At 37.2% G+C, this 17,031-nt stretch overlaps 1 protein-coding gene across 1 annotated transcript in view; it reads right to left on the bottom strand.

Annotated features, from left to right (window-relative positions):
- The window catches only part of timeless (timeless circadian clock), a 95,871-nt gene extending 90,354 nt beyond the window's left edge, over positions 1-5,517 (bottom strand). Inside the window, exons 1-4 of the mRNA XM_058791393.1 lie at positions 5,303-5,517; positions 4,342-4,474; positions 4,042-4,195; positions 3,774-3,888 (exon numbers count right to left, since the gene is read on the bottom strand). Of these exons, the coding sequence (XP_058647376.1) occupies positions 3,774-3,888; positions 4,042-4,195; positions 4,342-4,438 (366 nt within the window). The 5' untranslated portion in view covers positions 4,439-4,474; positions 5,303-5,517. The remainder of the gene's footprint in view (positions 1-3,773; positions 3,889-4,041; positions 4,196-4,341; positions 4,475-5,302) is intronic.
- Positions 5,518-17,031: the final 11,514 nt, after the last annotated feature.

Raw genomic sequence — 17,031 nt, 5'->3', positions numbered from 1 at the left:
TTTTTTTAGATTATGTCTCTCACAGTGGACATGCACCTACGATGACAATTTCAGACCCCTCCATGATTTCTAAGTGGGAGAACTTGCAAAATAGCAGGGTGTTCAAATACTTATTTTCCTCACTGTATATATATATATATATATATTTTTTTTTTTTTTTTTTTTTGCTGTCAAACAATTAATCGCATCCAAAATAAAAGTTTGTTTACGTAATGTGTACTGCATATATATATATATATATATATATATATATATATATATATATATATATATATAAATAAATATAAACACACACACACACACACACACACAGTATATATTGAAAATATTTACATGTATATATTTATATCCGTATAATTTATATTATATATAAATATATATAAACATAGCATATTTTTCTGAAATATATACATGCATGTCTGTGTATTGATATATACATAATAAATACACTCCTGAACAAAATCTTACGACCATAGGAAGCATTACAAGTATTCGCATTTCACTCTGGTGGATTGTACCCAGGTTGTAAGTACTGTTTCAAAATGCCAAAAGAAGAAACAGGAGCAAGAGAAAAAATAGAGAATAGGCAATTTATTGAAAACTGCAATTAAACTCAAACAGGCTGTTCATCAGCTGATCAAAAGTTTAAGACCATAGCCTTTAAAAGATAAAATCTGCGCCAAAATATATCCATATCACCCTGCAGCCCAAGACCGGTTGCCCATGGAAGCTAAGCAGGGCTGAGCCTGGTCAGTACCTGGATGGGAGACCTCCTGGGAAAACTAGGTTGCTGCTGGAAGAGGTGTTAGTAAGGCCAGCAGGGGGTGCTCACCCTGTAGTCTGTGTGGGTCCTAACGCCCCAGTATAGTGACGGGGACACTATACTGTAAAAAAGTACCGTCTTTCAGATGAGACGTTAAACCGAGGTCCTGACTCTCTGTGGTCATTAAAAATCCCATGACACTCATCGTTAAGAGTAGGGGTGTAACCCCGGTGTCCTGGCCAAATTCCCTCCACTGGCCCTTGTCAATCATGGCTTCCCAATAATCCCCATCCACTTGATTGGCTCTACGACACTCTCTCCTCTCCACCTGTAGCTGGTGTGTGGTGAGCGCACTGGCGCCGTTGTCCTGTGGCTGCCATCGCATCATCCAAGTGGATGCTGCACACTGGTGGTGGTTGAGGAGAGACCCCCCCCCACATGATTGTAAAGCGCTTTGGGTGTATTGCAATACACATGAAAGCGCTATATAAATGCCTCATTCATTCATTCACCAGAGTGAAATGTGAATCATTGTATTGTTTCCTCTGGTCTTAAGATTTTGTTCAGGAGTGTATACACAGCAGAGACACATAAATTATGTAAACAAAAACTTTTATTTTGGATGCGATTAATCGCAATTAATTTGACAGCACTAATATACACACACGCACATATATACATGCATATGTATGTTCCTTTTCATTTTACATTTACTTGTACTTTCAATACGCAAGTATGTTTAATATTAAAAAATACTTTTCATACTGAAGTACAATAAATATCACATACTTTAAGACTTTTACTCAATATTCTAAATAGTGACTTGAACTTCTACCAAAGTCATTTTCTGGTAAGATATCTGTACTTTTACATGAGTATGGCTTTCAGGTACTTTATCCACCACTGCATTTTTACAAACAAAAACTGCTGCCATGTGTAAATGTAACTGACGTAGGCAAGTAAGAGCTGTTGTGTGTAAACCTCACGCCACTGATCTCAAAATGAGGTGCTCTAGCGACTGATGCTAGAGGCCGTGGCCTTTAGCCTCCTTGTTAGAGAGCCTGCCTCCAACGCCGTCGACCTGGGTTCGAGATCCACTCGGAACAAGAACAAGGTGTGGCGGTTGCGGACCCGGGGTGGGTTACATAAAGTAATCACACAACAAAATAAACAGTGATGAGGACGTGTTTGCACCAGCTCTACAATGGGCACTCCAGTAGTTGTGTCATGTTTATTTATATAACACTTTAAAGCATGCAGCTTTAAAGAATTAAACATGAAAAAACAGTCACTTTCAGTTAGAATTACAACTTGACTTTCTGCTATAAAGAAGCTTTATGCAAAAGAATATGTATTGAATATGTATAACTCAATACTTCACCGAATTGCAAAATCTGAAATCAACCAAAGCCTACTGATTAATCAGCAAAATAATTGTGGATTAGTCAACTAATAGTTGTCTTAATAATAATAATAGTCAGACTAATCAATTATCAAAATAATAATTTGTTGCAGCCATATTCAACAACAACACAAACACTGCATCTACACCAGACACAACCAGTTGTCTAAAAGCTGTCTAAACTAGTGTTGGGTGATATGGTCATTTTTCATATCGTCATATCGCCAGCCTGTGAGGTCACCAATACACGATATTACCGTGCATGGGTGGGTGGGGGCTAGACAGAGACTCTCTGTACTTATCATAGGCTATTTCATAACTATTTGGTGATTTTAAACTGCACGTGCGTGCTTGAGAGAGAGAGAGCCTGGAAGCACCAATTACCGAAATAATATACTTTCAAATATACTGAAAAACTAACATGTTAAATATAAAAAGATTTAAAACAGCTAGTTCATATATTCGGATACAGCAGTCATACATCGCTATTAGGATCGCGCGTCCTACTGTGATAACTTCCACGCTGATGCAGCAAACTTGTCAGTCTAAAAATCAGTCAAGGAGAAAATCAAAAGTAGATTTTAAAGACCAACAGTTTAACACTAAATATTGGACATAAACGAACATGTTAAAGATAAAAGTATTTTCAGGTAAGTTCATATTTTTGGAGTAAAGTTAAATTAAACGGATACATCAGTCATACAGCGCCATACAGACCGTGCGCCCCATGACGAGCCCTGTTTTAGACTGATAACTTATTAACTGCATATTTTTTAGAATAACGATGAAGAATAAGCATCGTTTTTTGTTAATGTGCTGTAAAGAAAAAGAAATTCTGCCGGTGCAGTTTCGTCATGTTCATTAGCTCATAGCTGTTCAAGAAGATGTCTAAAAGAAGTCTCTTTTTGCACTCTTGACATAGCCTAATTTGTAAATAAAGGTTTATCACCCCACAGTTCAATTTTGATGTGGGCTTAGTTTTAGAGTCCATTTTTAAAACATTTCCAATGAGGAGGAGAAGCCTAATCCTCATTTGCACGTGTGTGAAGTGCGGAGCAGAGGTGAAATAGCAGGGCAATTTGATAATAGCCCAATAATAATAGGCCACCTAAAATAATAATAATAATAATAAGTTTTATACAGTAAGAGGAGAATGAGCCTAATATAGTCTTGACTATCGACAAAGACATCTGCTATCGTCGATACACGATACTATCGTCTATCAGCACAACCCTAGTCTACACTGGATTCGACAAAGTGACTGTTGCAAATCCATTTGACCTTTGTGTAACAAGTAGTGCAAGCACCTGAAGTACATCATAAACCAAACAGGTCAACAACTTACTGTCGGGGAATTGTGCATATTTGTATTTAGTCACATGGCACCACTCATGTCCAGTGTAGACACAGTGATAGTGAAACGGGTTTGTCCATTTTTAAAAATCCTTCAGTTTTCATAATCTTTAGTGAAATTATTTGGTCTGAGGTGAGGTAAGGGCACCAGATTTTTTTAAAGGTTTAAAGGGGGAAGTGACCAAAAAAAGTTTGAGAACCACTGGTGTAGATGCTAATATAGTTATTGTTCTTTGTGTGAATGGGCCTTTATACCTCTTTATAGGCCTGAAGGTATGACGTCACTTGGAGGTAGTGATGGCGGAAGGCTGGATCATCAGGAACTTTTCCAAAGCAGAGCAGCGCTGGCTGGGTCAGGTTCACCATTAGCCTGAGAAATATTTGAAACAGTCATGTCTTATTTTACATGATCTGATCATTACATAACTTGATCATTTTAATAATTTGTCATTAGAATTGCAACTATTTGATAGAATTTATACAGAAAATATCTTATCAAAAAAACGATGCGAGCCTCAAACACCTGATACAGGCATCAAAGAGCGCTTTGTCCTGTGTGTGCTGGGTGATGATGGGTAAGAGGTCATTCTGAAGGATCTGTCCAGCTCCCAGCTGCTGCCTGATGTCCCTTGTGTCATCCTCATGTCTCAAGTAACGAATCAGATCCTTCACGCTCTCTATAATTAATAAATCATAACCATGAGTGTGTCATAAGATACAATTATCATATTTAAAATATGCTTAATGCAAAAGACAAAATGCATAAACATTTTCCTGAAATTCCTGCTGTAAGGCAGGTTTGGTTTAAAGGTCTAAGCATTACCAAGGCAGTCTGGCTCTTTGTGGTAAACATCTCCTTCCAGATAACCCAGTGCACTGCATGTGGCCAATAACTCACAGTTCATCATGAACAAGTCCATACAGCAGTCCTATCTGAGAGAATAAGTGGTCCAAATCTAAAATTAAAAATGATAAAGATAAAATACGTCATGACAGGAAAGATAAAGCACAGTGGAAATTAGAATCGAAGTAAATGCGAAATTGCTTTTTTCCCCTTCTTTTTTAACTTCTTGAATCCCACAGGGGGCAACCACAAGGCAGAACATTAAATCTTGTTTTGTAACAAAAAAGTGAGGATTATTAAAAATGAATGGAAGTCCACTATTTTCAGTTGAAAAGCATTTAATTCAGATTGTACTGAAGATTAGTAATGAACTGTAAAATCTAACCAAAATTCAACAAAGAGCACAATATTTGTACATTTGGGCTAAAGCCTGTAAATGTAAATTTACTTCAGTGGTACTCCGTCACCCCCAAGAGTATTTAAGTCAAGTAACACTTGTGCTGAAATCACTACTTATGTAACTGAACACATCCCAGTGTGTTGACCCATTTTTAGAGAGAGCTTTTAACACAGTTAACAGAACACTACAGAAGTGGTTCATGACAAAGATCATGACTACATAGTAGCAACAAAAACTGTTAAACACGCATGTTTGCAGCTGCTGCCCCCTTAACCACTTACTAAAACACAAAAACAGGCCTTAGAAGCTATATTAGTGAAGACATATGTAGTGATAGACATGGTAGTAACAGATGTTTATCTACAAGCATACAAAATGTGGACATGACTTCAGCTTGTTAATTTTATATACTTTTATGCAATATATGCGCAATATGTAATATTGATAGGCACAATTCATATAAAGAAGTATGCTACAACACATCTTATTACTGTTTTATGTTAAAATATAATATAATATATCATGGACAATCATACATACCAGACCATATCAGATCTTCCTACGATCAGCAATCTATGGATATGTAACACTAAAGAGTATTGTTAATATCTCCGCTCGCAGTTAATCGTTTAGCAATAGTCATAAATAATCTGAAATCAACTGAATTCAACCAAAGTTGTCTTATGATTCAAAGCGACAAAACATTTAGCTCGCATGGTGCAAGGCGCGCTCATCAAAACGGAAATGACGCTAGACCTTGGCACCCTGCGTCCTTAAAGGAGCCTCGGCTTTATATAACTGCATTGATGTCCACCAAGGACATGCAAATTCTGTGTCGCTACTTATCCATTTCTTACAAGGCAATAATAAGTCTAAATGTCTGAAAGACACATCTGAAAGAGAAACTAATTTCTCTAAGTGTTCATGTAAAGCAAAAACTATTTAAATGCTGATCTAACTGAGAAACCTAGAATATAATTGTTCATCTGTGCACAAAATGTTATAGATCAGTGGTCTCAAACTCAATTCCTAGAGGGCCACAGCTCTGCAGAGTTTAGCTCCAACCAGCCCCAAATCACACCTGCTTGGAAGTTTCTAGTGATCCTGAAGACCTTGATTATCTGGATCAGGTTTGATTAGGGTTGGAGCTAAACTGTGCAGAGCTGTGGCCCTCCAGGAAATGAGTTTGAGACCAATGTCATAGATCGTTTCATGTGTTACTGTTATGTTTAATTTGCCAAAAGTAAAGGATCCAACAGCTGGCAAATATTTTGTTATGGTCTATTCTTCTGTATTTACATCAGGGGTGTAAAAGCTACTCAAAATCTATACTCAAGTGAAAGTACAGATACTGAAATTGTTTTTTTTTTTTTAAATGTAAAAAAAAAAACTGAAAAAGATGTTTTGTCAGACAGATAGGTTTGGTTAAAGGGAGAAAACAAAAACAATATGGCTGTAGGTCAAAACATCTATCTAGACAACAACACTTAAAATGCAGCAAAGTGGAACACAGCCCTTAAAGGGATACTTTGCACCCTAATGCCATCCAATATGCAGTGTTGGGGAGTAACTATTTACATGTAACAGAATTACGTAATTTAATTACAAAATAAATGTAATTGTAATTAGTTACAGTTACTGAGAAAAAAAAAAGAATTACCATATTTTAATTAATTAAATTAACATTTTATCTGCGGAGTGCTGGGGGCGGGGCTTGATGTTGCGGGGCGGGGCCACGGTGGGGGATTTTAGACAAAATCCTAATATTAAACAGCCCAAACTCTTATAGATGAACATACAAATTATTAATGAAGAATTAATTAATTTTGTGATTTGATTTCAATCATTTTTGTCTTTAATATTTCTATTATTTAAGCCTAAGGGGATTTTACTTAAGGAAGTTTTGGTCAGTGCGTGCACTCACTGAATTATGCACTTTGGAGTATTCTCTCATAGAAACAACAAAGTGCAGATGCGATGTAAATAAGAGATTCATTCATCACACACTGCAGACAGCTTCACTTATTAGGTTGGCTTGAAAGAGCCAACCTACTGATCTGCTACTTAAGCTTATTAAGTTGGCTTGAGAAAGCCAACTTACTGATATTGTACTTAAACTTATTATTAGTGGTGCTTGCCAAAGGCAAGGCATCACTATTATTCTCTTGCATACTTATTAAGTTGGCTTGAGAAAGCCAACTTACTGAAATCCTATTTAAACTTCTTATTATTATTAGGTTGGCTTGAAAGAGCCAACCTACTGATCTGCTACTTAAGCTTATTAAGTTGGCTTGAGAAAGCCAACTTACTGATATTGTACTTAAACTTCTTCTTATTAGTGGTGCTTGCCAAAGGCAAGGCATCACTATTATTCTCTTGCATACTTATTAAGTTGGCTTGAGAAAGCCAACTTACTGATATTGTACTTAAACTTATTATTAGTGGTGCTTGCCAAAGGCAAGGCATCACTATTGTTCTCTTGCATACTTATTATTATTATTCTGCTTCTTCTTATTCTTCTTCTGGACAAAACTTCGGTTCGCTACTCCTCCTGCACCGTTTGTCACAGACCCATGAAAGAGGCGTCAAATCGACCGGCTCATTGAGGAGATGTGGGCTATATCTTTTCTAAGCGATCGGACCTACGATGTTCACACAGCGGACGAAAAAGCGGGCAAAAAAATCCCATTGACTTACATTGGCGGAATGTTCGTGAATTTGAATCTCAACTGTCACTTTCTCACACACACACACGCAGGCCCTTAGGAACCCCTTCTCTCTCTCTCTCTCTCTGTAACTCACACACACTCATTTGACTCATCTTTTAAGAAACCAATAAGTAATGATCTATGACCTTCATAGCCACACCCTAGCAACCACTTACAGCACCCTAGCAACCACCCCATAGACCTCCATTGAAAACAGATCAAAAAGGATATCTTTGGATAAAAGTGTCATATAAACATGCAGGTTTTGCTCTTTTGACTCGTGATTGCAAACAGGACTTTCCTCATGCCTGCTACACATACTAGCAGTGAATAGCTACATGCTAATAGTGATTAGCTAAGTGTTAAATCAGGCTAAGAACATACGAATAACTCTATAGAACTAGATAGTAATGATGTGTGACAACTACCAACCACTTAGCAACACGATAGTAACCGCCCAGTTATAGAGGTGTGCTATATCTTTTATAAGTAATTGAGTGTACGATGTTCATCTGGTGGATGAAAAAATTTGGGCGAAAAAGTCCCATTGACTTAACATTGGCACAAAATTAGTGAGATTATATCTTTGGATCAGGAGGTCACAGAGACTTGGGGAGGCTCTTTTGACTCAGCCTATCAAGCGGCCAATAAGTACTGACATGATAACCCGTAGCTATGCCCTAGCAACCTCTTAAAGCACCCTAGCAACCGTAAAAGAACATTAACAAACAATTTGTCAGCATCAAAACATCGTAGAAACATTGGGTTGGGCTCTGCTGATACAGACTGTCAAAATAGTCTTTAAATATCATCCCGTAAACTATATAGCCACACCATAGCAACCATTTAGAGTACCTTAGTAACTGAACAAACACATGAATATGCAATTTCTCAGCACCAGAAAGTGGTATAGATATGGGGCTGGCCTCTTTTGTTTGGGCTGAAAAACCAGTCTGTAAGTATCACCATGGCGACTGTGCAGCGACACCCTAGCAACCACATACAGAACCCTAGCAACCGTATAGCAACATAAAGAAGCCATATCTCAGCTCCACAATATCATACAGACATGGAGTTGGCTCTCTAGAATCATACTGAAGGCTATATTGACAGCCTAGTGCCGAGTTTTGCCACTGCAAGCACCACTCACATTTTCTTCAGGAAATGTACATTCTAGTTATTATTATTCTTTTTCTGAGACTAAAATTTCTGACTGCTACTCCTCCTAGAGCTTTAACTCTACAAACTCCAAACTCAGCCCAAGTCTTGAGACTGATCTGACTTAGCGTGCTATATCTTTTCTAACTAATCCGACTTACGGTTTTCATAAAAATAAAGATTAAAAATCATAAAAAATCCCATAGACTTACATTGGCTCATCTGAACATTCCATCAAACTCCAACTGTCAAAATTTAAATCTAAACACACTGAAGCCCATTAGACTCAATCAGACTTCCCTTCTATGTACTATTTCTAACCCAATCAAGCTCATCTATCTCTATCTATCTATCTATCTATCTATCTATCTATCTATCTATCTATCAGACTTCCCTTTTATGTACTATTTCTAACCCATTCAAACTCATCTATCTCTCTATTTGAGATCTATCTCACACACACACACACACACACACACACACACACACACACACACACAGACACACAGACACGCCGCACACACAGACACACAGACACGCCTCACACACACAAACAAACAAACAAATAAACAAACAGACCTTTCAATCATAAGACCTGTTTTTCCTGTTTACACCTGTATCCTTTGGGGGCAATATGACCCCAAAATTGAAAGAGTAATTGTAAAACATTTATAAATTTTTAATCATACAAATAATATATCTTTTTTGTTTGTTTGTTTACTTCTCATCTATACATTAATGCTGTGTTTTGGGAGATATGAAGTACTTTTGTACCCGTTTACCACAAAAATCCTTAGCTACACCATTAGCTTACATGTGAAATATTACATTTTTATGAATAAATCTCTTAAATGATGATCTAAATTTAATTTAAACTGTTTCTGGATATTGATCTAGGTGTTAGGTGTACAATACTGCCATCTGGTGGTTAGAGAAAAACTTGTAGAAATCACAGTTTTTGAAAGAATAGTGTAATGACCATATATATCCAGCAGAGGCCCATAGAGAGCCATTCATTTTTTCTGGAAGTGGTCAACTGCTCCTCTCACATCTTTTCTGATATATATTTGGTAATTATATATTTAAACATTATAAAATACACAACTTTTATGATATATATTTTGTAATTATATATTTAAACATTATAAAATACATTAAAAACGGTATAAGTGCTCGCTTTTGCAATAATGCCACATAAATTTGCAAAACAAGTTGTGACTAAAACTTGATTGCAGGTACTTATTTATTTCAATCCAAAAAGTAAAATAAAATTAATTATTTTTTTTACATAAATGTAAATAAAATCAAAACGGAAAAAAAAAACTAAACTAAAAAACAACTGCAATAAGCAGATATGAATGTATGTGTGTAAGAGAGAGTGTGCGTGTACGTACGTGAGTGAGTATGCTCGTTCCACATTGCATTTGTGCTCTAGTATCAGGCTTTAATTTTGTTGTGTGGACATTTTCAGATTTATGCAGAATTTATTGATTTTATTTGCCAATTTCTATAAAAATGCTCTTTGTTGCAGTCACACATGTGTGTGCGCACGTCTTTTCTACATTGCGTTTCTGATCTAGTACCAGGCTTTCATTTCTGTGTGAAAATTTTCAGACCTATGCTGGATTTATTATTATTTTTTGACAAATTAAAAAAATATATATAGATTTTTTCGTATTTCCCATTCATTTTCAATTGGGGTCATACTGACCCCAAAGACCATATTAGTAAAGAAAAAAAATACATACCTTCAGAACAACCGAATCAAGACCCTTTTTTTTTTTTTTTAATGTGAATACAGATAGAAAATGTTGAAAAGTCACAAAATCTTATTCCATTGAGATGAAGGGAAACATTTTTTAACTAAAGAAAGTTGATTGGGGTCATACTGACCCCAATACTATTTCTAATCCATTCAAACTCATCTATCTAATGTTTCTTATCTATCTATCTATTATCTGACTTTATCTATCTATCTATCTATCTATCTAAAGTCTATCTGTCTTTCTGTCTATCTATCTATCTATCTATCTATCTATAATCTGACTCTATCTATCTATCTATCCATCTATCTATCTATAATCTGAGTCTATCTATCTATCTATCTATCTATCTATCTATCTATGTGTCAAACTTTAAGCTTTTAAAACTACTTTAAACTTCAAACTATTTCAGACTGAAACCCATCAAACTTAAAACGTTTAACATGTTTCAAACTTGAACTTTTTAAACTTAAACTTTTTTTTTAACTTTTCTAACTTTTTAAACTTTTCTAACTTTCTGGTCCATCTTTCTCAAGCCAACTTAAAGTTTGTCTCGACAAACTTTCCTATCTAGTTATTAGTGGTGCTTGCCAAAGGCAAGGCATCACTATTATTCTCTTGCATACATATTATTAGTGGTGCTTGCCAAAGGCAAGGCATCACTATTATTCTCTTGCATACTTATTATTATTATTCTGCTTCTTCTTCTTATTCTTCTTCTGGACAAAACTTCGGTTCGCTACTCCTCCTGCACCGTTTGTCACAGACCCATGAATGAGGTGTCAAATCGACCGGCTCATTGAGGAGATGTGGGCTATATCTTTTCTAAGCGATCGGCCCTATGATGTTTGCACAGCGGACGAAAAAGCGGGCAAAAAAGTCCCATTGACTTACATTGGCGGAATGTTCGTGAATTTGAATCTCAACCGTCACTTTCTTACACACACACACACACACACACACGCAGGCCCTTAGAGCCCCTTCTCTCTCTGTCTCTGTAACTCACACACACTCATTTGACTCCTCTTTTAAGTAACCAATAAGTAATGACCTATGACCTTCATAGCCACACCCTAGCAACCACTTACAGCACCCTAGCAACCACCCTATAGACCTCCATTGAAAACAGATCAAAAGGATATCTTTGGATAAAAGTGTCATATAAACATGCAGGTTTTGCTCTTTTGACTCGTGATCGCAAACAGGACTTCCCTCATGCATGCTACACATGCTAGCAGTGAATAGCTACATGCTAATAGTGATTAGCTAAGTGTTAAATCAGACTAAGAACATACGAATAACTCTATAAATCTACATAGTAATGATGTGTGATAACTACCAACCGGTTAGCAATACGCTTAGTAACCTCCCAGTTATAAAGGTGTGCTATATGTTTTATAAGTAATTGAGTGTACGATGTTCGTCTGATGGATGAAAAAATTTGGGCGAAAAAGTCCCATAGACTTAACATTGGCACAAAATTAGTGAGATTATATCTTTGGATCAGGAGGTCACAGAGACTTGGGGGAGGGCTCTTTTGACTCGGCCTATCAAGCAGCCAATAAGTACTGACATGACAACTTCATACCTATGCCCTAGCAACCACTTACAGCACCCTAGCAACCGTAAAAGGACATTAACAAACAATTTTCCAGCACCAAAACATTGTAGAAACATGGCGTTGGGCTCAGTGGATTCAGACTGTCAAATAGTCTTTAAATATCATGCCATAAACTGTATAGTCACACCATAGCAACCATTTAGAGTACCTTAGCAACTGAACAAACTCATGAATAAGCAATTTCTCAGCACCAGAAAGTGGTATAGATATGGGGGTGGCCTTTCTTGTTTGGGCTGAAAAACCAGTCTGTAAGTATCACCATGGCGACTGTGCAGCTACACCCTAGCAACCATATAGAGCACCCTAGCAACCGTATAGCAACATAAAGAAGCCATATCTCAGCTCCACAACATCATACAGACATGGGAGTTGGCTCTCTACAATCGCGCAGAATACTGTAGTATCTGCCCAGCGCCGAGTTTTACCACTGCAAGCACCACTCACATTTTCTTCAGGAAATGTACATTCTAGTTATTATTCTGCTTCTTCTTATTCTTCTTCTGGACAAAACTTCGGTTCGCTACTCCTCCTGCACCGTTTGTCACAGACCCATGAATGAGGTGTCAAATCGACCGGCTCATTGAGGAGATGTGGGCTATATCTTTTCTAAGCGATCGGACCTACGATGTTTGCACAGCGGACGAAAGAGCGGGCAAAAAAGTCCCATTGACTTACATTGGCGGAATGTTCGTGAATTTAAATCTCAACTGTCACTTTCTCACACACACACACGCAGGCCCTTAGAGCCCCTTCTCTCGCTCTCTCTCTGTAACTCACACACACTCATTTGACTCCTCCTTGAAGTAACCAATAAGTAATGACCTATGACCTTCATAGCCACACCCTAGCAACCACTTACAGCACCCTAGCAACCACCCGATAGACCTCCATTGAAAACAGATCAAAAAGGATATCTTTGGATAAAAGTGTCATATAAACATGCAGATTTTGCTCTTTTGACTCGTGATCGCAAACAGGACTTCCCTCATGCATGCTACACATGCTAGCAGTGAATAGCTACATGCTAATAGTGATTAGCTAAGTGTTAAATCAGACTAAGAACATACGAATAACTCTATAAATCTACATAGTAATGATGTGTGACAACTACCAACCGCTTAGCAATACGCTTAGTAACCTCCCAGTTATAGAGGTGTGCTATATGTTTTATAAGTAATTGAGTGTACGATGTTCGTCTGGTGGATGAAAAAATTTGGGCGAAAAAGTCCCATAGACTTAACATTGGCATAAAATTAGTGAGATTATATCTTTGGATCAGGAGGTCACAGAGACTTGGGGGAGGGATCATTTGACTCAGCCTATCAAGCAGCCAATAAGTACTGACATGACAACTTCATAGCTATGCCCTAGCAACCACTTACAGCACCCTAGCAACCGTAAAAGGACATTAAAAAACCATTTTTAAGCACCAAAACATTGTAGAAACATGGGGTTGGGCTCTGTTGATTCAGACTGTCAAATAGTCTTTAAATATCATCCAATAAACTGTATAGCCACACCATAGCAACCATTTAGAGTACCTTAGCAACTGAACAAACCCATGGATAAGCAATTTATCAGCACCAGAAAGTGGTATAGATATGGGGGTGGCCTCTTTTGTTTGGGCTGAAAAACCAGTCTGTAAGTATTACCATGGCGACTGTGCAGCTACACCCTAGCAACCACATAGAGAACCCTAGCAACCGTATAGCTACATAAAGAAGCCATATCTCAGCTCCACAACATCATACAGACATGGGAGTTGGCTCTCTACAATCGCGCAGAACACTGTAGTATCAACCCAGCGCCGAGTTTTGCCACTGCAAGCACCACTCACATTTTCTTCAGGAAATGTACATTATAGTATTGTTATTACTATTCGCCCAGACAAAACTTCGGCACGCTACTCTTCCTGCACCTTTTGTCGTAGACCCATGAATGAGATGTCAAATCATGCGACATATTGAGGAGAGGTGTGCTATATCTTTTATAAGTAATTGAGTGTACGATGTTCGTCTGGTGGACGAAAAAATTTGGGCAAAAAAAATCCCATAGACTTAACATTGGCATAAAATTAGTGAGATTATATCTTTGGATCAGGAGGTCACAGAGACTTGGGGGAGGGCTCTTTTGACTCAGCCTATCAAGCAGCCAATAAGTACTGACATGACAACTTCATAGCTATGCCCTAGCAACCACTTACAGCACCCTAGCAACCATAAAAGGACATTAACAAACCATTTTTTCAGCACCAAAACTTTGTAGAAACACGGGGGTTGGGCTCTGTTGATTCAGACTGTCAAATAGTCTCTAAATATCATGCCATAAACTGTATGGCCACACCATAGCAACCATTTAGAGTACCTTAGTAACTGAACAAACACATGAATATGCAATTTCTCAGCACCAGAAAGTGGTATAGATATGGGGCTGGCCTCTTTTGTTTGGGCTGAAAAACCAGTCTGTAAGTATCACCATGGCGACTGTGCAGCGACACCCTAGCAACCACATACAGAACCCTAGCAACCGTATAGCAACATAAAGAAGCCATATCTCAGCTCCACAATATCATACAGACATGGGAGTTGGCTCTCTAGAATCATACTGAAGGCTATATTGACAGCCTAGTGCCGAGTTTTGCCACTGCAAGCACCACTCACATTTTCTTCAGGAAATGTACATTCTAGTTATTATTATTCTTTTTCTGAGACTAAAATTTCTGACTGCTACTCCTCCTAGAGCTTTAACTCTACAAACTCCAAACTCAGCCCAAGTCTTGAGACTGATCTGACTTAGCGTGCTATATCTTTTCTAACTAATCCGACTTACGGTTTTCATAAAAATGAAGATTAAAAATCATAAAAAATCCCATAGACTTACATTGGCTCATCTGAACATTCCATCAAACTCCAACTGTCAAAATTTAAATCTAAACACACTGAAGCCCATTAGACTCAATCAGACTTCCCTTCTATGTACTATTTCTAACCCATTCAAACTCATCTATCTCTATCTATCTATCTATCTATCTATCTATCTATCAGACTTCCCTTCTATGTACTATTTCTAACCCAATCAAACTCATCTATCTCTATCTATCTATCTATCTATCTATCAGACTTCCTTCTATGTACTATTTCTAACCCATTCAAACTCATCTATCTCTCTATCTGAGATCTATCTCACACACACACACACACACACACACACACACACACACACAGACACACACACACAGACACACACACAGACACGCCTCACACACACAGACACACAGACACGCCGCACACACACAGACACACAGACACGCCGCACACACACAAACAAACAAATAAACAAACATAGACCTTTCAATCATAAGACCTGTTTTTCCTGTTTACACCTGTGTCCTTTGGGGGCAATATGACCCCAAAATTGAAAGAGTAATTGTAAAACAATTATAAATTTTTAATCATACATATAATATATCTTTTTTGTTTGTTTGTTTACTTCTCATCTATACATTAATGCTGTGTTTTGGGAGATATGAAGTACTTTTGTACCTGTTTACCACAAAAATCCTCAGCTACACCATTAGCTTGCATGTGAAATATTACATTTTTATGAATAAATCTCTTAAATGATGATCTAAATTTAATTTAAACTGTTTCTGGATATTGATCTAGGTGTTAGGTGTACAATACTGCCATCTGGTGGTTAGAGAAAAACTTGTGGAAATCACAGATTTTGAAAGAATAGTGTAATGACCATATATATCCAGCAGAGGCCCATAGAGAGCCATTCATTTTTCTGGAAGTGGTCAGTTACTCCTCTCACATCTTTTCTGATATATATTTTTTAATTATATATTGAAAAATTATAAAATACATTAAAAACAGTATTTTTCCCAAAGGTTAGAATTTGTTTTTGTTTGTTTCATGTATTTTGAAGTGCTCGCTTTTGCAATAATGCCATAAAAAACTTTTTTTTTTTTACATAAATGTAAATAAAATCAAAACGAAGAAAAAAAAAAACTAAACTAAAAACAACAACTGCAATAAGCAGATATGAATGGCGGGTATGTGTGTAAGAGAGTGTGTGTGTACGTACGTGAGTGAGTATGCTCGTTCCACATTGCATTTGTGCTCTAGTATCAGGCTTTGATTTTGTTGTGTGGACATTTTCAGATTTATGCAGAATTTATTGATTTTATTTGCCAATTTCTATAAAAATGCGTGTGTGTGCGTCTTTTCTACATTGCATTTGTGATCTAGTACCAGGCCTTCATTTCTGTGTGAAATTTTTTTCAGACCTATGCTGGATTTATTATTATTTTTTGACAAATTAAAAAAATATATATAGATTTTCATTTTCATATTGACCCCAAAGACCATATTAGTAAAAAAAAAAAAAATTACATACCTTCAGAACAACCGAATCAAGTCCTTTTTTTTTTTTTATGTGAATACAGATAGAAAGTGTTGAAAAGTCATAAAATCTTATTCCACTGAGATGAAGGGAAACATTTTTTAACTAAAGAAAGTTGATTGGGGTCATACTGACTATTTCTATGGATATGGGGGTGGCCTCTTTTGTTTTGGCTGAGAAACCAGTCTGTAAGTATGACCATGGTAACTGTGCAGCTACACCCTAGCAACCATATAGTGAACCCTAGCAACCGTATAGCTACATAAAGAAGCCATATCTCAGCTCCACAACATCATACAGACATGGGAGTTGGCTCTCTACAATCGCGCAGAACACTGTAGTATCTGTCCAGCGCCGAGTTTTGCCACTGCAAGCACCACTCACATTTTCTTCAGGAAATGTACATTCTAGTATTGTTATTACTATTCGCCCAGACAAAACTTCGGCACGCTACTCCTCCTGCACCTTTTATCGTAGACCCATGAATGAGATGTCAAATCATGCGACACATTGAGGAGAGGTGTGCTATATCTTTTATAAGTAATTGAGTGTACGATATTCGTCTGGTGGACGAATAAATTTGGGCGAAAAAGTCCATAGACTCTATCTATC

Source organism: Onychostoma macrolepis, chromosome 11, assembly GCF_012432095.1.
Source record: "Onychostoma macrolepis isolate SWU-2019 chromosome 11, ASM1243209v1, whole genome shotgun sequence".
Lineage (NCBI taxonomy): Eukaryota > Metazoa > Chordata > Actinopteri > Cypriniformes > Cyprinidae > Onychostoma > Onychostoma macrolepis.
The sequence above is the reverse complement of the archived record's forward strand: the minus strand, read 5'-3'. Positions and strand labels throughout refer to the sequence as shown.